The sequence below is a fragment of the Trematomus bernacchii genome, unplaced genomic scaffold (assembly GCF_902827165.1).
Source record: "Trematomus bernacchii unplaced genomic scaffold, fTreBer1.1, whole genome shotgun sequence".
Lineage (NCBI taxonomy): Eukaryota > Metazoa > Chordata > Actinopteri > Perciformes > Nototheniidae > Trematomus > Trematomus bernacchii.
Genome location: NW_022987645.1, coordinates 1,133,414 through 1,157,486, shown reverse-complemented (window position 1 = coordinate 1,157,486; position 24,073 = coordinate 1,133,414). Strand labels below are relative to the sequence as shown.

At 43.4% G+C, this 24,073-nt stretch overlaps 1 protein-coding gene across 1 annotated transcript; it reads right to left on the bottom strand.

Annotated features, from left to right (window-relative positions):
* Positions 1-379: 379 nt before the first annotated feature.
* LOC117485360 (zinc finger protein 2 homolog) lies at positions 380-23,712 on the bottom strand. The gene is made up of 3 exons (XM_034133872.1): positions 23,447-23,712; positions 6,249-7,595; positions 380-1,559 (listed from the first exon to the last, which is right to left on the bottom strand). Exons 1-3 carry the CDS (start codon positions 23,631-23,633, stop codon positions 1,150-1,152), a joined length of 1,944 nt encoding a protein of 647 aa, XP_033989763.1. The 5' UTR covers positions 23,634-23,712; the 3' UTR covers positions 380-1,149.
* Positions 23,713-24,073: the final 361 nt, after the last annotated feature.

Sequence of the window (24,073 nt, the reverse complement as noted above, 5' to 3'; positions counted from 1 at the left end):
GTTGGAGAAGCCTGTGACATAAGATTTTCAACTGCATAATTACTCTGTAGCTATGTCAGATTGACAATAAAGAACCTTGAACCTTGAACCTTGGTAGAAGATCACCAACAACAGACTGGTAGAAGATCTCCAACATCAGACTGGTAGAAGATCTCCAACATCAGACTGGCAGCAGATCTCCAACATCAGACTTGTAGCAGATCTCCAACAACAGACTGGTAGAAGATCTCCAACATCAGATTGGTAGCAGATCTCCAACAACTTGCTGCAGCGATCCCGTAGGATTCTAGTACCTGTAGTGAGGTGTGACCCTACCTAAGTGTCAGTGTGGCAGTCGTGCAATCTTACCCTAAATCAGGAGAGGACAGCGCAGAATTCATTTAGGTTACCCCAGTCCAAATGGGTGGGATGGTTTTATTTGAAGAAATGGTCCACACTCTAACACCGTTTTTTACTTTATCTGGTTACAATGGGACAGTTATACAATGTCTTACTCTCTGGTATTAATTATGAATTTACCGGTTTACTTTTTTTCCTTTTTGTTAAAACTCCCTGCATATCTCCAGAGGTATTTCCTCACGATGACAGCGGGTAATACGACCTAGGGAGAAATTCCCAGTTAAGAACCCTAAGACCTGTTTCCCTCTCTCAGCTGCTGCTTTTATATCATACCAGCAGAAGCAGAAGTGAATACACACCAACAGACCCATGTATGTGGAGAAGAGTCATTGCTTCCTGGACATGTCCAGACTTGCCTCAAAGGCTAAACTAAAGCTTACAGTAATATTCCATTGAGTCAGGGGCCTCCTGCTGTGAGTAAGGGTGTCTTCCCTCTGCTGAATAGTGACACCTTTAGTGATAAACTATATCAGACCTTACACTCTTTCATGTCAGTTTACCAAACCGTGTACATTTAGTATATAAGTATAGAGCTTCGTGATATATCATGCATTTTACATTGTGGATTATATTAATGTTCGTTTTAATTATATGACCCAATATGGAAACCTCCTCAGTCTCTGGTTGTAAATGTTGCCGGTTCTGGTCCTCCACAGTCCTCTCTTTACTTGGACCAAACATTTTTCATCACAAACAGTCAAGTTATCGCTTTATATACGACTTACTAGGACTTACCAAAAGAGTTTAAACCTAACAATCAGCCCTGTCTTCAGTGTCAGGTTCAGAAGAGTCTCCAGGGTTGTCCTCAGTCTCTGGTTGTAAATGTCTCTCTGGATCTGAGTTCCTGGCTGGTTCTGGTCCTCCACAGTCCTCTCCATCAGCTTCTGTTTCCAGGTGTTCAGTTTGTCTTTGATGAAGCTGAGAGGACTGAGGTTTCTCTTCATCATCTTCACTCTTCACAGGGACAGGAGTGAATGTGGACTTGGTGATATCAGCCTCCTCCAGCCCTTGAAGCTGCTCTCCCTCCTGACTGCTCCAGAGTTCCACCTGTTCCTCTTTAATGTGTGGGGGGGGCTCTGGGTCCTCCTGGTCCAGACTAGAGCTCCACTCCTGCTGCTCAGGGGCAACCTCTTCTTTAACCACCACCAGCTGCTGGACGTCTGCAGGAAACAGGAAACCCACAGAGAGACGTTACAGAGAACAGCTGTTGTGTTCATTACGTCACCGCTCAAAGCCCCGTTTTGAACCCCTTGTTTGTATATTCCTAATTAATATCATGAATACCTATGGCTAATATCTTTTTACATTTATGCACCAACAACTATCGCAGAGAAAGGTAAGTGTAATTATAATTGGAGTGGTTTGGTACCCCTACATGTGGATACAGCTTGGGACCCGGATTGCCTTTTGTGTTTTTAAGGCAGCTCTAAATAGAGATATGAATGATTTAGAAGAGTAACTAGAGCGGTCAGTCAAATGAAGTGCAGTCATGGCCTTACCCCCCATTGAACTCAACGAGGTCCGGCCCTCTGTATTTTTTCTGAGGTGTAATAAAATAAAACACTGAAATGAACAGGGCTCTATTAGACTAAGTTGTTCCTTACTTACACTGCAGAGCGACAAGTTGGTTTCACTTGAGTGAATAAACGAGCAACATAGCTAAAGTTAATTACATTCATCAAATGTCTTGACATAAACAATTTAATTAAACATTGTCAACGTAAAAGTTTTCACCCTTACACTTCAAGATAAAAAAATGATTGCAAGGTTTTAGTCTGAGGCTCCTCATCTTCACCAGCTCTGCATGGAGAAGTTAGCGCTAACATCGTTGTTTTTAAATCTGAAGTCAAGGCATAATTTTAAAGGAATAGAACGGGGGGTTACGTATTGTAACCCTAGTTATATAAGCACAGGCTCCGCCCTCTACTGGACTCTATGGGTACTACTCTCTATCATGCTGTGCGTGCTTTCACCTACTGAATTTACGTAGGCAGGCGGGGAGAGTCCTCCAGCCCTGATTGCGCACCATGTCTCCCGAGTCCCTCAGGAGCATGGGAAAAAAAAGTGCTTTATGTCCGGGGGGGGGGGGGTCAGATACCTGCTGACCCACAGCCACCCCCCTCTCACCAGTCATGCGTTGCCTCGGCACGCACCGACGACGAGAAGGAGCCAGACATGTCCAGGAGATAACATTGCGCTTCTTTGAGAGGGCTTTTCCAGCCACACCATCCCCAAAGCACACAAACAGTTGTTCAGTGCGCCTAATGGCAGCCGTGCGCTCTACATAGCATGCTAGCGCACGCACTGGGCAGAGGAGGTGCAATTTAGCCTCCCTGGCCCCAATATGGGGTGGAAGATTAAAGCCACCTACTGAATAGCCCTTGATCTGAATGAAGTTCTGATACTCTTAGGAGTAAAGGAGTGGTTCGGCCTGAGTGTCGCCCCGCTACGGTCACCCCGGATCAAAAGACAACTTGGGTGTACCGACAGAGCGGTCAGCTCGGACACTCTTTTAGCCGAAGTCAAGGCAAGTAGCAACGCTGTCTTCCATGACAGTGCTTTCAGGGAGGAGAGCTCCAGAGGCTCAAATGGTTCTGTGACCAGAGCCTCGAGCACCAACGGCAGGTCCCACTGCGGGGCGGAGGCGTGCACTACTGGGCGCTGCATCCTGACCCCCTGCAAAAACCGCGCCATAAGCGGCTGACTGAAGGCTGACCTGCCTCCAAATCCCTCATGGCAGGACGAAATGGCTGCTGCATACACCTTAACTGTGGAATGAGCCAGCCCCCTGTCCACCAGTATCTGTAAATAGGTAATAATAGAGCCCAGCGTGCACGACAGAGGCTCTAGACTCCTTCCTTCACACCATCGCCGGAATCCCGCCCACTTTGGCCTGTAACAAGCTGTGGTGGATTCTGCTCTTGCTGCTTGGATAGTCTGAATAACGTTATCAGACAGCCCCACCTGTCTCAGCCTGTCCCTCTCAGGAGCCAAGCCTGGAGAGGTTGGCCCAGAGTGGGTAACGCCCCTATTGCACCTGCTTCCTGAGACAGCGCTCCCCAGACCTGAGGAATCGCCCAGGACTGGCCCACCATCATCTGTGTTACCCCCGCGTACCACGGCGCCAGGCGGCGATCTGGGGCCACCAGGATGATTGACAGCTGTTCCCGCCTCACCCTCTCCAGGAGGGGGGGGATAAGGTGCAGCGGTGGAAAGGCGTAAAGCAGCTTTCTTGGCCATGGCTCGTGTGCAAATGTGTCGACCCCCAAGGGCGGGTTGTCCCACCGAGCCAGGGAGAACCACAGGGCACAGTGGCTGTTGCGCTGATTGGCGAACAGGTCCACCTCCGCTGTACCGAACTGAGTCCAGACCTGCTTCACCACCTCCGAACGGAGGAGGGATGCTGCAAAACTGGAGTGAATAACCCAGTCTCAGTGTCCTGTCCATCCGCTCTGTTAATACACCACTGCTTTTCCATTCCCCATAACATTGTGTTAGGGGATGTGCAATCAGCTGCGGAGCCGCAGCTATGAAGCTGTGGTACTCTCTGGTGGCCCATTCCGCCGTCAAACCCTCCATAAAAGGAAGTTTGACACATGGGGGGCTGACACAGAAAGGGCAGTTTTTCTATAATGCAGTTTCCACTCAGAGAAAAAAACCGCAGATTTTTCACTGAGGTCCCTGAACGCACCACGGCACGCTCCCGTGAGAGCGCGCGCTCCGCCATAATGCTGTTTTCTCTTAGAGAGAAAGAGGCATTAATCGGAGCTTCTTCTGTCCATGAACGCACCGCGGCCCGCTCTCGGGGGGGGGCGCGCGTCGTCATAATGCCGTCTCTTTGAAACGGACATTATGGGGAAATGTGGAATGTAGAGAGAGATGACTCTTACTCTGGGATAAATGCAATCGTTTTTACTGAATGCATTTTACACACACATATCACTCTAGAACTAGAGTTACACTACGTAACCCACTGTTCTTCTGCGGAGGTCCCTGAACGCACCGCGGCCACTCTCACGGGGGCCGCGCCTCATAATGGGTGTCCAATTAACATCGTATGAAAACGGCCTTGCCGATCTCAACGAGACATTATGGGAAAATGTGGAATTGTGGAGAGATATGACTCTTACTCTGGGATAAATGCAATCGTTTTTACTGAATACATTTTACACACACACACATCACTCTAGAACTAGGGTTACTATATACGTAACCCACCGTTCTTGCAACAGGGCCTTTTTTCGACTTTCTGGAAACCTATCTCCTCCCAGGATGATAGATTTGCCTCTCTATTGCCCCTGAATGGAGGAGGGACGCCGCAAAGCTGGAGTGAGTAACCCAGTCTCAGTGTCCTGCCCCTCTACTCTGTCAGTACACAGCTGGGCTTCCATTCCCCACAAAACTGTGTTATGGGGACATGCCAGCAGCTGTGGAGCCACAGCTAAGAAGCTGTAGTATTCTCTGGTGGCCTACTTGGCATGGGGGCTGACACAGAAAACGGGCCGATTTTCTACTGAGGTTCTTGAACGAACCGCGGCAGCTCCCGTGGGGGCTGTCAAATGCCGTCTCTTTGAAAACTGACATTATGGTGAAAAGTGGAAATGTGGAGAGAGATGACTCTTACTCTGGGATAAATGCAATCGTTTTCACTGAATGCATTTCTCACACACACATCACTCTCTTGAACCCGCACAGTGCTTTGACAGCACTACGGTTTATTCCACTCACGTGCACCCGCCCACCTGCTGGCTCCTATACTGGAGTTTACAGAGGGGAGTGTGGGACAGTGTTCTTTCCTCTGGGGATGAGCAAGAAGCAGCCTACTCCTCACCCACGTGACCAAGGAGATCGATCCAAAGAGCCCTTCCGTAAACACGGGGGCTCCCAGGAGATCAACACGGTCCTTTTTGGAAAGTGCCATGCGGCGTGATCCCTCACCGGGATATCACACGGCAGACAACGGCGGCGGCCACGATCAAGCTACAAATAATCGCTCTGATCTGGTGAGGTGGCGGCATCTCCAGCGAGATGCCCAACACACCCGTGTTTATTTGCAGTCGCCCTAGGTGATGACCATGGCGGCGGACCTCCATGGACCGAACCCGGAAGTGGAGCAAACGGAGCCATCCGCCCCGCCATATCCTGGTCCCCCAAACACTCTAACAGAGGTGGTGGAGATCGGTGCCCGTGATCAAACCAGGGCAGGTGGGGCATGGCCGTCTCCTCTCCCCTCTGATGAGCTGCTGCTGAAGGGGGGGGGGGGGGGGGGGCATGCTGCAGGACTTCCGCCCCGTGTAGCGGGTGTCTGCAGGATCAGTAAATGAAATCCAACATTCAATGTTCTGGGGAGGACGTTGTTTACCCTGTCTGCACTGTGCAGCTCCTTCAGCGACAGGCTGCTGCACCCCCGCTGTCTCACGGAGAGATACCGCAGGTCCTTCCTTCCTGCAGCGATCAGACTATGTGCTAACTGTGCAATATATACCTGGCTGCTAAATCCTAAGAACTTTAAAAAGAAAAACGTTAATACTTTTGTATGCATGCTTCTACGTAACATTAAGCTGCCTTTGGCTCTTTTCTATTGTAACGACGTACATTTCCCCTCTGGAAAGTATCCTGATTGATTTGACCTGGGGGCACAACAACACGTTGTACATGATAGGCTAAGGGGCGGGACATCTCTAAGTGGTCAACCAATCACAACAGAGCCGGCCAGCTAACCATTCAGACCAGACTGGGCTCTGGTTTCAGACAGAGGGTGAAAAGAGGCAGTATGACAACAATAAAGAGCTTTTTTAACATTAATGCATGGAGACATGTCCCAGTGAAGACAACATACTAATACCAACCTGAACATGAACAGAAAATGTCATCCTTGTTGTCCTCAGTCTCTGGTTGTAAATGTCTCTCTGGATCTGAGTTCCTGGCTGGTTCTGGTCCTCCACAGTCCTCTCCATCAGCTTCTGTTTCCATGTGTTCAGCTGAGCTGCTGGCTGGAGGCTCTGCCTCTCTGTTCTCCTCAGTTTGATGAAGCTGTGAGGACTGACGACCAACACACTTGTGTCTTTTGACCTTTTCACTCCGGTTGAACTTTTTGTTACAAACACTGCAGCTGAATGGTTTCACTCCTGTGTGGATTCTCATGTGGTCCTTTAAACTTCCTCTCAATGCAAAAGATTTCTTACAAATTGAGCAGATGAATGGTTTCTCTCCTGTGTGGTTTCTCAAGTGGTCCTTTAAAGTTCCACTGTGTTTAAAAGATTTCTTACAGACTGAGCAGCTGAATGGTTTCTCTTCTGTGTGGTTTCTCATATGTCGTGTTAAAGGTGATTTCAGGGCAAAAGCTTGATCACAGACTGAACAGCTGAATGGTTTCTCTCCTGTGTGTATTCTCATGTGGTCCTTTAAATTTCCTCTCTGGGTAAAATATTTCTTACAGACTGAGCAGATGAATGGTTTCTCTCCTGTGTGGATTCTCATGTGGCCCTTTAAATTTCCTCTCTGGGTAAAATATTTCTTACAAAATGAGCAGCTGTATGGTTTCTCTCCTGTGTGGATTATCATGTGTTCCTTTAAACTTCTTCTATGTGTAAAAGCTTTCTCACAGACTGAGCAGCTGAATGGTTTCTCTCCTGTGTGGATTATCAAGTGTTCCTTTAAACTTCTTCTATGTGTAAAAGCTTTCTCACAGACTGAGCAGCTGAATGCTTTCTCTCCTGCACTACGTCTTGATTCACTGACAGGGTCTTGTTTATTTCTCTGAGAGTTTGAACCTGGTTCTCTGGTCTCCTTCCAATCTAAACTGTCTTCAGTGTCTTCAGAAGAGTCTCCAGGGTTGTCCTCAGTCTCTGGTTGTAAATGTCTCTCTGGATCTGAGTTCCTGGCTGGTTCTGGTCCTCCACAGTCCTCTCCATCAGCTTCTGTTTCCAGGTGTTCAGTTTGTCTTTGATGAAGCTGAGAGGACTGAGGTTTCTCTTCATCATCTTCACTCTTCACAGGGACAGAAGTGAATGTGGACTTGGTGATATCAGCCTCCTCCAGCCCTTGAAGCTGCTCTCCCTCCTGACTGCTCCAGAGTTCCTCCTGTTCCTCTTTAATGTGTGGGGGGGGCTCTGGGTCCTCCTGGTCCAGACTGGAGCTCCACTCCTGCTGCTCAGGGGGAACCTCTTCTTTAACCACCACCAGCTGCTGGACGTCTGCAGGAAACAATATTTAAATGTGACAAATACTATACACTTTATTTAAAGTGGAGAACTGTGCTGATTTAAAAGAGGAAGTGTGCAGAAGAGATGTGCAGCATGTGCAGGATTTACAATGTTAAAAAGAACACGGTGTTGTTGCCATGATGTGCATTAATGTAATGTTATTATGGGGTGGATAAAAGTCACTGGAAGAGGAAAGACTCCACAGCAGTGACTGGGGAGTCACACAGAGTGATGGGGGCGGGTGGGGCTGCGTTCTTCCTGAGGTCCACAACCATGTGTTTGAGACCATCCGTTGTGTTGTGCAGAGGTAGGGTTAGTGCACAGTGGAAAGCCCTATTTGACTACTGTTGTAATCCATATTATGGCAAGAACCACTCAACTCAGTAAAGAGAAACGACCGTCCATCATCACTTTAACACTAGAACCGCCAATCGGGTCAATTTGACCCAGAGCTGTTTTTTATTGTGTGTAACTTTTTTTCAATAAAATATTAAAGTCTTCCAGTCCTTGACTTTCCTGAAAGTGTGTTAAGTAGCACCCTATGTTGTTAAAAATTGTCAATATGAAGTCAGATTGAAGAAATCGCCCAAAAAATTGCCATTTATACCTATTTCCGCCCAGCGGGTCATATTGACCCCACCCCTTTTCATATAAACATGACGTGTTGCTATTGCAACGCATTTTGTCTACTGCGGTTCCTTATAGATTGAGAGATAGATTGAGAGAGAGATATATATATATATATATATATATATATATATAGATATATATAATATATATAGTATATATATATATATATATATATATATAATATATATATATATATATATATATATATATATATATATATATATATATATATATATATATATATATATTATATATATATATATATATATATATATATAATATATATATATATATATATATATATATATATATAGAGAGAGAGAGAGAGAGAGGAGGAGAGAGAGGAGAGAGAGAGAGAGATGAGAGAGAGGAGAGAGAGAGAGGAGAGAGAGGAGAGAGAGAGAGAGAGAGAGAGAGAGAGACTGACTGACTGACTGACTGACTGACTGACTGACTGACTGACTGACTGACTGACTGACTGACTGACTGACTGACTGACTGTCGTGAAGGAGTGCGCTCCCGCTCAAGGGAGACTGCTCTCGCTGCGCTCCGCAGCAAACAGCTGTGGGCGAGTTGAAAGTACGTTATGCTGGCCGCGGTGTCTAAATAATGCTTCCGGGCCAGCGGGCCATTTATAATGTCGAGCCCTGCGAGTCCACAGATTATATGGGTATACATTTCATCCCTGTGCAAAAACTCACTGTTCAATAAAAGAACATTTTACCTTGAAAATCAATATATTCTAATAGCCGGTCAATTTGACCCAGGTGGCGGTTTTAGGTATAAAAAATCTCTGGCGGTTCTAGTGTTAAGAAATGAAGGCCAGTCGATCTGGAAAATGTCAAGAACTTTGAATGTATCCTCAAGTTCAGTCGCAAAAACCATCAAACGCTATGACCTTGCGACCTTGCTTTCTTACAGTGCAGACGCTTTTCTGCTTGCTCTTGCCTCTGCTTACTTTTTATGCTGATTTTCCTATTTTTATTTTCTGAAAACTTCGAGCAGCAGCTCCTGGACATTAACTTATCACTGGGACAGTAATTCTTCGTAAAAAGACGGAGGGTTTCAGCCATATTTCAATATTTTATTTTATTTTATGTCAGTAGCGTGGCCTAGCAACAGGTAAAGCCTGGTACTGCATGCTATTTAGCTTAAGCTAGTTGGCAGCAAAATGCCTCCGTTCTCTACAGGTGACTTCCACAAACTTCTACAGAAGATGGCCGTGTTGGAAATGAAAATGCAACGGTTGGAAGTTAACGTGGAAGTGAATGGACTATGTGGGAAAGACACCACATTACCAGTGTTACAAAAGAATGGAAAAGGGCATGCTAATTCACAGCTAGTTAGCAGCTACAAGGATTCCAAGGAACAGGAGGGCTGTGTACCGGGTAATAAATCTACAAGTGGTAGTCCTCCCTGGAAATGTCTGGGTGCAAGGCCTAAGAGTAAATCATTTCCATGGGATTTGGGAGGACAAATAACAGGCAGAGCCCAGCGCTCTGAAATCTGTGATGTGACCGGCTGGCCTGCATTGTTATCACCCAGGAAGAACGCCTCTTCAACCGGGGCACTGCTAGACTGTAGCTTCACTCTAATGCAAAATTACATGCGCAAAGCCCCCACCTTTTTGTTTCACAATGAGTGTGTGTGGGGGACTCCCCCTTCGATTCTATTGGCTCCAACGGTCAGAAAGGTGTCAACCATCAAAATCGACCAACGGGTTCCAGAGATATGAAAAAAAAACATTTCCACCCAAATCACCTCAGAGGTTGAGTGGTTTTGGCTAAATCTCTCTAAAAAGGTCAAATGTCACTTGTTTTGCATCAATCTTGATACAGGGTACTTATTGTTAAGGAATAATTCTTCTAGATATCTAACCTTTTGCTCTGTGACGTTTTATGATCTACTCTGACATCCGTTATCTCCTTTAAGGAAAGGCCTTGGTGCCATATGTGTTGTCACCAGTTTGTGACCGGTCAACTTGTCTGGCACGAAGGGTACTTGTTGTGAGAACGCTGAGGCACTTCTTTATCGGTGTTTGTGGACTCTAATGGCGCGTTTCCACTACAGCCCGCAGCCCGGTTTAAGAGGGCTGTGACGTCAGCGGCCCGTCTTTGGTTGCGTTTCCACTTGGCCTAGTACCGGGCGGCGGGTCCTAATTCACAGTTTTTCTGGCCTCATAAAATCGTGGGGCCAGGGCCAGAGACAACGAGGCTGAGTCGGGCTGAGTATGCTAAACTAGAGAGAGCGTCGCTGGCAAGGGGGCAACAACTACAACAAGATGGACATATTTGACCGTGATTTAATTGTAATACACGTTTCAAAATGATGCCGAAGTAACAACATACTGATACCGGTTAGTAAAAACCATGAATTAATGCTTTGTCAAGTCTGCAGACAGACGGCAGGCGAAAAACCTTTTAAAATGCTTGTTTTCTAAATGGAGATTGGCTAAGCTAACGCAGTATATGATCCGACCGTCCACACTCACAACAACGGCCTATACAGACATAAATAAAGCAGCGACTGTATTCTCCATGACACAGGCAGTCTGTGGTTTGTACTTGTTTAACTTTTGTCTAGTTTCTGAACATATATGAGGAGCTGTGAGCTCTGAGTGCTAACAGCTAACGGCTGTGTTGTTTTTCTGGGGTCCTCTGAAGATCACGTCACGGCTCCGCCTACACTGCGTTACTATAGATACTGCCCCAGTTCCTAAACTGTAATGGAAATGCGCCATAAAGTGAGCCAGTCCTAACGAGGCCCAGCCATACCGAGCGGGGCCGAGCGAGGCCGTGTAGTGGAAACGCGGCATAAGATGTGAAATCCTTGAGGCCATGAGTGTCGGACGCAGGTGGCTCAGTGTTCCCAGCTGTTTAGTCTACTCCTTCAGAGATGTTGATTTCTCTCTGTGAACCAGTTCAAAGGTCTAGCATAGAGAGAGGTTCTTCAGAATTGACGTGGCAACTCTACCGTGTGGTCAGAACCTCTGACTCTTTGATTTGTGATGTGAATCCTCCGGCCGAATACTCTGAATAAACCCATCAGTGTTTGACATCAAAGCTCCAACTCTCACCGTGTCTCCTTCCTGAGTCGGTGACTCCATGCATTGCTACACAGAAGTTTCCTCCACAAATTGGCGTTGTCGGCAGGATACCAACAGATCTTCAGAAACTGGTAAGTGTGATTTCAAATCTACATTTGGACATTGCCTTACCAGAATCTGTGATTGACGGTATCCTAAAATTATCTGTGAAGCTAAGCGGCTGCGTTTCGTTTTGGTTAGTGAACATTTGGGGCTAGTAACCCCAGGGGATCATCCAGGGACTCTGTCTTGGCTGGTTCCCTCTGTGTGTGCTGCTCGGGACGTATGTGCCGTGCAGGCATACACGGAGATGTTTAAAAAGACCTTAATGAGGGCAGCAGTAAAGTGGAACTTCTGTGTGAAATCAAAATAGAGATTTGTAATGAACAAATCGCAGAGATTCCGGGGGTTTCAGCGGCCAACACTAGCAGTTAACTCAAGCAGCCAGAGATATTACCCCCAGCGCCTCTAAAAAAAACACGGCTCCTGCTGCGGCTCCGGGGAATGTGTGTAAAATACCTCCCCGTATCTGCATGAGCTGGTGAAGTGAACTCAGAGGGAGAAAGTCACAGCTTTTGTCTATAGCTTTAACTCACACCACCGCCGTCTCTATTAAAAACGAGACGGTTTAAAAGCACTCTCGTGGCCGTTTACGACGAGCTGGAAAGTGCGAGGTGCGTGCATTACCTGATGCGCCACAGCTCCCTACATTGCTGGAGGAGCTGGTGCCGGTCCGGGGTGCATACATAAAATGATAGGATAATTGATCATGGGTGGGCAGTGGCATGCAAGTGTAGAACAAAACTGTGTTTCATCGTTGTGATGAACATGATGGCGTGTGTATAGGCTGGTCGAGTAGGACTACAGTTAACTGTGTAGTTTCGGATAGAAAGGGTAGCGGAGAAAAAAGTCTATGCGCTCCAGATCGGGGGGGCATAGCACCACTAGAGCAGAGTCATGGGGTCGCAAGAGGATGAGCTAGTTATTGCTCTTGGACGGTCTTCAGGCACCGATCTAGGACTTGTATACAAGGGTGGGAGCGCGAGTCAAGGTGCCCCACTGGATTACCCATTGAGGGAGAGATAATTCCCTACCCCCTCTGAAACCTCTTTAATCCGGACTAAATTGAGCTGGATGAACTTTGCTGTCACGCTGGTGTTTATTATGAGTTCATGTTTGTTCGTCTAATTGCAGTGTGGTTTTTCTTGTACTAACCGCCGTCTTGTGCATGTTTTGTAACAACTAATAATGAATCAGTCCATAGCCAGGGTAAAATAAACTAAGCTTTAGTTAACTCACCAAAAGTAAATGACTTGAGAAAAATAAATAATATATAGTGTTTTGCAAAATTCTGGTAGTATAGATGTGCTGCAAAATGAAAATAAATAGCAAAAGAGTGTTTTATGTCCTGCATCTGAGTGTGCAGAGGAAATGTAAACAAGAAGCACACTGTTCAGGGTGTGCGCTGTAGGTGTAAGAAGAAGAGAAGATTATATTACTTTAAGAATACATTCTTAAATTGTATTGCTGGTATGTTAAGATATGTTTGTGACCTTTTATAAACCCTATGCCCCGTCCTGCACCCTGAGACCCTCAGAGGCATCACTGCTGGTCGTAAAGACCTGCCTGAGGAGGTCAGGGTGGCAAAATCTGTCTGCTGTTTTAGGTCAATGTTGTATTATTTGTTCCATTTATTCTTAAATCTATGTATTGTATGGTAATAATGAAAAAAACCGTAATGTATTGAACACATTCCGAAACAAAGCTGATAAGACAGAACTAGACTCAGACATAATACAAATTATTGTTGAAACATTTTGCGCTGTTCCTGCAAAATGGAAACTTTGTTGATTATCTGTTCCAACTGGCCACTGGATTCAGATAATTAATATAAGTTGAAGTTTAATTACCGTTTTAAATATAGTTTAACATTCTTTATTAAACTGCTTCAAATGATTTCTCGTATCAACCAATTGGTCTCCATAGACATTACTAAAATTAGGGATGTCCCGATCACCTTTTTTTGCTCCCGATCCGATTCCGATCATTTGATTTTGACAATCTGCCGATACCGATTTTTCCCGATCCGATCTTTATGCAATGCATTAAGAGGAAAAAAAAGGTAACAGATAACGGCTGGTCATCCAACGCGATGAATTCAGCTATCTTGGCTGTTATTTTGTTGGCCTTTTCACTGTTCTGGGGCAGTTTCTCTTTCCTTTTAAAAGTCTCTGAAAGTGTTGGTTGTTTCAGTGCCGTTACCTGAGTGGCCGCTGTGGACTCGTCGTGTTGTTGTTGGTGGTGTTTGTATTAGATTGGTCATGTTGAACGTAGCTCTGTTCTTTCCACCACGCGGAACCTCCGCCTTGCAAACATTGCATCTGGCTGTTACACTGCCTTCGCTTTCAATTTTATAATACTTCCAAACTCCTGACATTTTCTCTGTCCCGACTCCTGAGGCACCAGCTGAACGTAGCCTCTTGTTAGCTTACTGCTACTATTAGACACTGCGCCCACTGTTGCCAGATTTGAGAGAAATAAGCAACCAGGTCTATGAAAACAAGCCCAAAAGAAGCAACACATACATGATGTTGTGTAATTTTAACCCAAAACTAAGGCCTCAGGATGACTTTAAGACGTGAACATGGTCATTTTTGTTTTGTAACATTAAATAAAATGTATAAAAATATTTTATAAAAAAAATAAAAAAAAATCCGATCCCCGATTTTTTTCTCCCGATCCCCGATCACGTGAAAATCACGTGATCGGCTCCGATCCCCGATCACGTGATTGGATCGGGACATCCCTAACTAAAATGATAATAGTTGTTAAACTACTGACAAGTTTTCTGAAACCGAGCTTATGAACAAAAGAGTAAAGGTCGCTGGTTAAGCCAGGATCAATATATTTGTTGACGTTTTCATTACAGTGTGCATAATAAATGTGTTAAATGAATTGAGCAATTCTTTAAAAAGTATAATGTTGCAATCTCTTTACAATAAGTAATTACAGTTAACAAAGAAGTAGATGTTGTTTTCCAAGGGCCTCTCCTTCACAGCCCTACACTTTAAATCATGAGACTTTCAAATCATAACAGACAGAGATCGGTATCACTTTGTGTTGCAAGCCAAATCCATGTAAAGGTTCTACTTGAGCCCAATTTAAATACCATAAAGAAAGTATTGAACCCAGCTCAAGCTAAATGTCAAATGTATTTAATTAATGTGCAAGTGTTTTGATTTATTTCAAATGTTCTAATCTCAGCTTCTTTTGAGTTCAGTCTAAACAACAAATTGTTTCTCATAACATTCTCACTGCTGTCCCAAATGTTTTAACCTTGGGCAGACAAGCTGTTCACACACACACACACACACACACACACACACACACACACACACACACACACACACACACACACACACACACACACACACACACACACACACACACACACACACACACACACACACACACACACACACACAATCACACACACACACAATAAGTATTCACCTTATCCACATTGTAAATTGTTGCCTTCTTTAAAGTTATTAGTAATTTAAGTAATTAATTATTAAATTAAATGTGGTACATAAGATAAAATAAATGAAATAACTTTGACTTGATCATTTTGTTCACAACATTAGACCTGCCCTCTAATCTCTACTAGAATAAGATAAGTGTGCATGTTTGGATGTTTTATCACTCCTGTAATGTACCTAATCTTGATATACTTTTCATTACAGAGCTGGGAAAATGGTGTATTGATTAGATTCTGATCCGTGCAAGTCCAATTTTGACTGACTTTAGTTCTAATGTTAATGTTAATTTGACTTCAACCCATAAGTAATTATTTAAATTAACTCTAAATGTCACATGATGATGGATTAGTGTTCCACATTTCTTCCACTAATTTGTTTTACAATCAGGCCAAAGGTAAAGAGAGACATTGATGACCTTGTGTCCCTTTTGTTAGTACGTGGTTCCATTTTGTCTATGGCCATGGACGGCTTCACTAAAAGTCACCCAGTTCTGCCCTGCTGCAGTCCGGCTGAGTGCAGTCACAGAGATGCTATGGCTGCTCTACATGACATTAATGGTCTGGTCTGAATGGACACCATTTCCTGCTCCCAGAGAGAATGACACTCCTCAAACTGAACATTACAGCCGTTGATACTGTCTCACATGGGTCTGCTCCCCCCCACTGAGCCATGACCTGAAAGCATGACATCTGCTATGAACACTTGGAAGCCTCCATGTCACACCAGCACCAACCCTTGGGTCAGTCAGATGAGACTAACGGCTTCACTTAGGGCATTTGGTTCAGATACATGACTCTCGTTACCGCAGAGTGGGTTGTTTTTAAGGCTATTCATACTGCTATGATGCCTGTAAGTTGGCGAGCTGGTAAAAGCCCCTACTATTGTTCAAATAGGCCTAATGTCAGGGGTCTCTTAATGTCTAGTTCTACATGTATTCACAATAGCCGCGTTCACACCAAGTACTTTCCTGTACTTAGTTCCGGCACTAAGAGCCCTGGCGCTTTTAACCCCAGGGTACTTAGTACAGATCGCGTTCACACCGGAGTACTTTTCCCTGAGGGAAGATTACAAGTACAGTAGGTGGCGGTAAGCACCTTAAAGTTGTTTGCAACCCGCTACAAAACAAGAGAAGAAGAAAAACTGATACAGGATCTGTTTAATCGCCATGTAGGTTTTCTTTATTGCACTCTCAAGACATAACATTAAATAGAAATATTTTAAATGTAACTAAAGTGTCAGTTGTACATGTCAGTAAACATTGTCAATATAAAATAAAGTGTCAGTTGTACTATATAATAACAGTAATAATAATATAAAATAAACTCCCAGCTGTAGGGAGTCTCAGCAGCAAACCCACCTTTATTATATATCTTCCTGAGACCCACTGCATCCGTCTGCCATAAACACTATGCAAACATACATGTTAGTTTTGGCCCATAGTGGACTCCATGTTGTGTTGTGTGAAATGGGGGGGAATTAAAAGTTTAGGTCAAATAATATTTAAAATGATATAAATTGTCATATTTGTGTATGTGCCCCTGCCATTCCCCCACAAGGTTGCAACATTGATGATAAATAAATGACAAATAAAGCTTTGCCAGTTTATAACCGATGAAACATGATGGTATCAGAATAATCACTTACATGTGATGTATAGGATGCTACACAGGTCACTAAAGATAAAGTGTCAGGAGAAATAAGCTTAATCGCCATGTCGGTTTTCTTTATTGCACTCTCAAGACATAACATTAAATAGAACAATGTTAAATGTAAATAAAGTGTCAGTTGTACATGTCAGTAAACATTATATATAAAATAAAGTCATAACAGTAATAACAATATAAAATAAACTGTCCCAGGTGTAGGGATATTCTCAGCAGCATGCACACCTTAGTGCAACGTTGTGTGTCGTGTGTCAGTATTTACAAAAACTATACCAAATAAACTGTTATTAAATGCAGTTTGTCGCTCATCCTGCCGCTGCGCCGACGCTTCCTCATGGCGCAGCGCCCACACTTCATCCTGGTGCTGCTGGCGCTCCATCTGCTGCTTGAACACTTCTGCCTGGCGCTCCATCGAGGTGAGCATCTTGTCCTCCGTTTCCTGGGCCTTGGTGAACAGCACCATCTGATCTCCACGCAGCGACTCATTCACCACGGCACGCCGGTCCTCCAACGCCTGGGCGGTGTCAAAGAAATTCGCATCCCGTGTCCGCTTTCCTAAGAGGGGAAAATAAGCAATATACAAGATCTGTTTAGTCGCCATGTAGTTTTACAACATACTAGGAATGTGTTTTTTGTATTTTCACAAATAGAATTAAGGTTTCACAAATCTGAAACTGTGTTATAAAGAATGTTTAGACCCTCTGGGATAATCCAGTCCAAATAAATCGGCTATGCAGCGATTTAAGAGGTTCAAACACGGAGGATTGTTCCTTTTTGAAGAGTGCTTCATGTATGCTTGAACTTTGTTTAATGTTGTTGAGGCAAGTTAAACATAAAATATGATGAATATTATGAAATAAACATGATTGTGAACATCAGTTCGATGCGCAACGTTCTTTCAAGACAAAGTTACAGTGTGTGTGTACTGTGTGCTCGGGGCCGGTGTTAGCCTATTATGGCTAGCATGGCTAGCTTGATCTACTGAGCAAATAAAAGTACATCTGAGACCATTATTGTGCAGATTAAAACCCCAGTGCATGTAGTTGATTTTACCTTCGTCTTGGTCGTCATCGTTGGCCACTGAATCCGCCGTTTGTAGTCCTGCCCGAGTTTCTTTATTTTTAGCCGGTGTGCCGTGGGGCTGTGCACATTCCCAGGTCGAGTGAAAGCTACTGAACTGGCTTCAGTGCATTCCCTGGGTCACGTCCTCTGCGTAGATCTCCAGAAGCGCCGACACCTCCTCATCATTTCTTGATGCTTGCCATAACTGCTTTCAAAAACAAACACAACGCACGGAGCGTTGTGTTTTTGTAGCGAGGAAAAACAATGGCGGCTCTACACAACATTTTCAGAGTTGTACGGGCGTGGTTTGCAATTCGCCCAGCCAATCAGCACTGGGGCACTTTTGGAGAACTTTTCACCCACAGAAAAGTACGCTCTCTGAGTTGGCTCTAAAAATGGGGGTAAAAGTACCCGAGATTAAGTACGATTTTTGGTGTGAACGCGACTCACGGAACTAAAACGCGAAAAGTTCGGTGAAAGTACTCCGGTGTGAACGCGGCTATTATATAGACAATGTTTCCACTTGGTAAAACTAAAGGCTGCACGAAACTCAGGCTACAATACAACCATTCTGTTCTGCTCTAACGATTCAATATATAGATTCTACATCAAAACAATTAGCTTTTATTGTTTCCAATGATAACGTCACCTTCAGTGGAGGAATGCAAACCTGTTTTCAAATGTAAGGTCTTGATTTTGTTTGACATTTCTCAGTAATGACACCCTCAGACACCCAGTATCATTCATGCTATGCCTTCAGTAATAACTCAGATGTTAAAGGGGTGAAACTTTTCCTCCCAAATCAGATATGCTTTGTTTTTCAACAAATGTATCCATTTCCTGCATAATATATGTTTCTCACAATGGGCTTTTGTGAGCTGCACACAGGTGATACTGAGTCTTCTCGATTAATAGATTATAAACTATACCATGTTTAAATAGACTCCTAAGTTATTATTTCATATGTACCATATGTAAGAAAAGGGAGGGAAGAGTCAATTATATTGAGTAATTTATTTTATATTGGGTAATTTATTTCTCAAACCTATGTTTTATGGAAGAGACAAAATATTTCTGATAAACTAATATTTTATCAAAAGGTAAATGGTGAATTAATATACATTTAGAATCATTGAGAAGGGGTTATATCCACAGGGACAAGCTCACCTTTAACTTACAATAACATGTCTCTGCTATGGACTGATGAGTATATGATTCTTGCATGTTCAATGACTAACACAAACCTTCAAAATGATAATGTGCATGTGTCAGGAAGGCTCCCAAATCATTCTGAGGGGCCTATTTTTGTAATTAAATGATAATGTGCTAATCCATTACTTTGAGTTGTCTTCACTCAGAAAAACATCCCTATCAGGTGTTAACCCAATAACTAGGACATCTCTCAAGGCCAAGGGTCAGAGAGAGAGAGGGTCACACTCTCCGGGTGCAGAGAGCACCCCCAGCCACGTGCAAGGAAGCACGAGGTCGTTCGAGATGAGATGCTTCTCTTCACCTTTCTGATAAGATGGGATGCCTCTCTTCACCTTTCTGATAAGATGGGATGCCTCTCTTCACCTTTCTGATAAGATGGGATGCCTCTCTTCACCTTTCTGATAAGATGGGATGCTTCTCTTCACCTTTCTGATAAGATGGGATGCTTCTCTTCACCTTTCTGATAAGAGGGGGTTCTTCTCTTCATCTTTCTGCTGAGAGGGGGTTCTTCTCTTCACCTTTCTGATAAGAGGGGGTTCTTCTCTTCATCTTTCTGATAAGATGGGATGCTTCTCTTCATCTTTCTGATAAGATGGGATGCTTCTCTTCATCTTTCTGCTGAGAGGGGGTTCTTCTCTTCACCTTTCTGATAAGATGGGGTTCTTCTCTTCATCTTTCTGCTCGGTGGGCTCTAGCAGACAACCCTGCAGGACGAGCGAGGGCTTCAGAGGCTTCTATAATACAAGGTTCCATGTTTCTTGGAGGAGTTTGATGTCTTCCTAACCTCTCCCATCACGGGGGGGACACCTGGATGCATCAGGAATACGCAGTTGCTCTCAAGCAGATAGCAGAAGGAATACCGGCAGGTGAGCCTCCGTCTCACTGGGGGGTCAGCTACAGTGCTCACTGAATGAGCCACACAAAAGCAGAGCAATTGGGGGGTTGAAATATGGCGCTCTGATGAAGAAGAGTTTGAGCCAATCAGCACCTCAGTGCTAATCTACAGTATCAGGATGCCTTTACACACCAGACACTCGGTGTCATAAAGGGAGGAGGAGAACGAGTCAGGAAGCCTGACGGACATGTTCTTCCAGCTCTCGTACAAAGATGAACTTTGAATTGAATGACCAGATGTTTAAAGATGTACAATTAATGATTGTTTTTTATATTTCCAATGACCAGACATGTGTTAAATAATGGTGATAAATATATTTAGTCAGATCAGATTACACTTTCACACTAAACAAAATTAATAAATAAATATTTTCAGATTATAAGGTATTGAATAATAAGATATTTCTAATATTATAACAGATAATGTTAATATCCTTAATCATCCAGCAATCAGGCTTAACAACACTACTCTTTAATGTATTACCCATGCACAGACAGACCTAAAATGATGTTTCAAGTACTGGATTCATTTCAGTTTTGGCCCAAAACAAATATTTATAATAATTCATATAACAATTATGCAGCATATTTGATCCTCAAATTAGAGAAGTATAATTTAAAGAAATTGATATTCTATATTCAACATTAGATAAACACAGAAGAACCCTTTCCAAGTACCATAAGTAGATGTTCAGGTAAGTATGGCTAATAAGAATAATTGATAGACTTAATTTGGTACAGATCAGTGGTAGCATTTACAAATGCATGAATTAAAGTTTTAAGAATGTTTAACTTTTCCTTTTCAGATTTTGAACAATGTACTTGACTAAAATGAATGTACTGATTTTTCTAAGACTAAGTGCCTTACTCTTGACTAAAGCGTAATGAAGTAAACGTAAAGTAATCCTAAAATTGAGGACACTGCAACTTTGTGGATTACAGATTGATCAAATCACCTGTGAATTTATGCCTTAGCTGGATCTCTGATGATCCTAAGTTTTAAATGCTTTTGACTAGTGATTGCCTTAAAGCAAATCTTTAAGCTGCAAGCTGGTTTTGATTTTATAGTTTGATAAATGACATTAACTAATGGTTTAAATGATAAAAGATATTAGTTTAGAACAAATATTTTGCTATTATGTATCTGTGTTTTATGTGTGTTCATTATTATGCTTTTGACAAAAGATGCTCCAAACACTGATGAGAGATAATTGTTCCTATTATGATTGCCTGTATCAATCATTGTGATTGAATGTTTCAATCTTATTCTACTTTGTGATGTAATTGAATGTAAGGTGAGACCACGCTCGAATCTGAAGACGCCTATTGATTTAAGTATTGACCAGAATTATTAGACTAATGTTTTAAGGTTATCAAAAATGATAAAAAGAGAGGAACTGTTAAGGAATAATTCTTCTAGATATCTAACCTTTTGCTCTGTGACGTTTTATGATCTACTCTGACGTCTGTTATCTCCTTTAAGGAAAGGCCTTGGTGCCATATGTGTTGTCGTCACCAGTGTGTGACCGGTCAACTTGTCTGGCACGAAGGGTAATTGTTGTGAGAACACTGAGGCACTTCTTTCTCGGTGTTTGTGGACTCTAAGATGTGAAATCTTTGAGGCCATGAGTGTCGGACGCAGGTGGCTCAGTGTTCCCAGCTGTTTAGTCTACTCCTTCAGAGATGTTGATTCTCTGTGAACCAGTTCAAAGGTCTAGCATAGAGAGAGGCTCTTCAGAATTGACGTGGCAACTCTACCATGTAGTCAGAACCTCTGACTCTTTGATTTGTGATGTGAATCCTCCGGCCGAATACTCTGAATAAACCCATCAGTGTTTGACATCAAAGCTCCAACTCTCACCGTGTCTCCTTCCTGAGTCGGTGACTCCATGCATTGCTACACAGAAGTTTCCTCCACACTTATTATATGTTGTACTTTGGATTCCTAAAGCTTTTAGTCTACTAACCCATCATCCAAGGGTAGTTTTCACTATAAGTAAAAAAGAATTTTTGGACGGACACTATCATTTACAGTTTTTTACTATGTAAAATCTGAATTTTCATTAAAATAAAAAACATCGATATTGATTCTGACTTTTCTACATCCAACTCACAGGTTTATCATTACTTTGAGAACAAAGATTATTAATTTAACCCTTTTAGAAGGGAAGATATGGTCATTTGTTCTGGGAATGGCATTTTCGAGCCTGAGACCTGAAAAACAGGCTCAGGGCTTAACAGGTTAATGGCGCGTTTCCACTACACGGCCTCGCTCGGCCTCGCTCGGTATGGCTAGGCCTCGTTAGGACTGGCTCACTTTATGGCGCATTTCCATTACAGTTTAGGAACTGGGGTAGTATCTATAGTAACGCAGTGTAGGCGGAGCCGTGACGTGATCTTCAGAGAACCCCAGAAAAACAACACAGCCGTTAGCTGTTAGCACTCAGAGCTCACAGCTCCTCATATATGTTCAGAAACTAGACAAAAGTTAAACAAGTACAAACCACAGACTGCCTGTGTCATGGTGAATACAGTCGCTGCTTTATTTATGTCTGTATAGGCCGTTGTTGTGAGTGTGGACGGTCGGAGCATATACTGCGTTAGCTTAGCCAATCTCCATTTAGAAAACAAGCATTTTAAAAGGTTTTTCCCCTGCCGTCTGTCTGCAGACTTGACAAAGCATTAATTCATGGTCTTTACTAACCGGTATCAGTATGTTGTTACTTCGGCATCATTTTGAAACGTGTATTACAATTAAATCACGGTCAAATATGTCCATCTTGTTGTAGTTGTAGCCCCCTTGCCAGCGATTCTCTCTCTAGTTTAGCATATTCAGCCCGACTCAGCCTCGTTGTCTCTGGCCCTAGACCCACGATTTTATGAGGCCAGAAAAACTGTGAATTAGGACCCGCCGGCCGGTACTAGGCCAAGTGGAAACGCAACCAAAGACGGGCCGCTGACGTCACAGCCCTCTTAAACCGGGCTGCGCGCTGTAGTGGAAACGCGCCATAAAGTAGCTTAATTCAACTGATGAGTGCAATGTGAATACATTTAAGCTACTTGCGATGCAAGTAGCTCTTGGCCACTTTCATTTTTTCAAAGTAGCTCTCAGATGGAGAAAGGTTGGAGACCCCTGCAACATTACTTTTTTGCCAGCTTTCTTATTTCAATGTATTGAAGGCAAAGGTTATTTAACACACAGTGAGAACTGCTACTATTTATCGCTTTATATTCTGTATGTGGTAAAAGTGATGATTTCAGTGAGACAACCGAACAGAGCAAGCTTCTACAGTTGCACTAAGTTTTGATAACAGATCAATATTATTTTGATAATAAAATATATTTGAATGTTGATTAACTTCATTCATAATCTGATTGTCTTTGTAGCTCACTATTGAAAAATGGATTATATCTAAACACAAACACACCTCTTTCATAAATAACACACTTGCTCTGCAATAATGTCATGTTTTATGTTTCCTGTCATTTCTGTTAGGAAAGGACATGCCTGAAAGACACGACTCAGCTTTTTCTCTTTCTCCGAGGGTCAAGAAGAACATCCACGGGGAAAAAGGTGGATGTTATGAGATTTAAGACCAGTACAGGACATTCACTAAGACGCTACACTTTTATTGTGAAAACAAAGACCTGCACACTGAACAGTTTTGTAGTAACAGGACCATCATTTGTTTGTGACGCTGCACAAAGGTTATTGCCCATAATAAAGAGAGAGATAATAAAGAGGGAACATACCTGCTCTGTGGATCTGAAGCTGAGGCTGTAAAACAGCGTCCAGTAGTTTCCGGCGTCTCTCGTTCTCCTGTTTTGAGCGAGACAGTTCCTCCTCGTACTCTGCTATCGTTCTTTCAAACAGAACAAAGATGTCTTCAGCAGCCGCAGTGAGTCGCTGCTTCACCAACGAGAGCAGCACAACACTCATGTTTACTAAATCACCACTTCCTGTTAAACACACTGTTTCTCCGTGTGCTTCAGTCTCTGTTAAACACACCGTCTCTCCGTGTGCTTCAGTCTCTGTTAAACACACCGTTTCTCCGTGTGCTTCAGTCTCTGTTAAACACACCGTCTCTCCGTGTGCTTCAGTCTCTGTTAAACACACCGTTTCTCCGTGTGCTTCAGTCTCTGTTAGACACACCGTTTCTCCGTGTGCTTCAGTCTCTGTTAAACACACTGTTTCTCCGTGTGCTTCAGTCTCTGTTAAACACACCGTTTCTCCGTGTGCTTCAGTCTCTGTCAAACACACTGTTTCTCCGTGTGCTTCAGTCTCTGTTAAACACACCGTTTCTCCGTGTGCTTCAGTCTCTGTCAAACACACCGTTTCTCTGTGTGCTTCAGTCTCTGTTAAACACACCGTTTCTCTCT

What these genes read in the sequence shown, in the direction of transcription:
- LOC117485360 (XM_034133872.1), bottom strand. Translation starts at nt 23,633, where the DNA reads ATGAGTGTTGTGCTGCTCTCGTTGGTGAAGCAGCGACTCACTGCGGCT. An exon ending in GCTTCAGATCCACAGAGCAG is followed by an intron (nt 7,596 to 23,446) that starts GTATGTTCCCTC and finishes TGTTTCCTGCAG; the next exon opens with ACGTCCAGCAGCTGGTGGTG. An exon ending in CATTTTCTGTTCATGTTCAG is followed by an intron (nt 1,560 to 6,248) that starts GTTGGTATTAGT and finishes TGTTTCCTGCAG; the next exon opens with ACGTCCAGCAGCTGGTGGTG.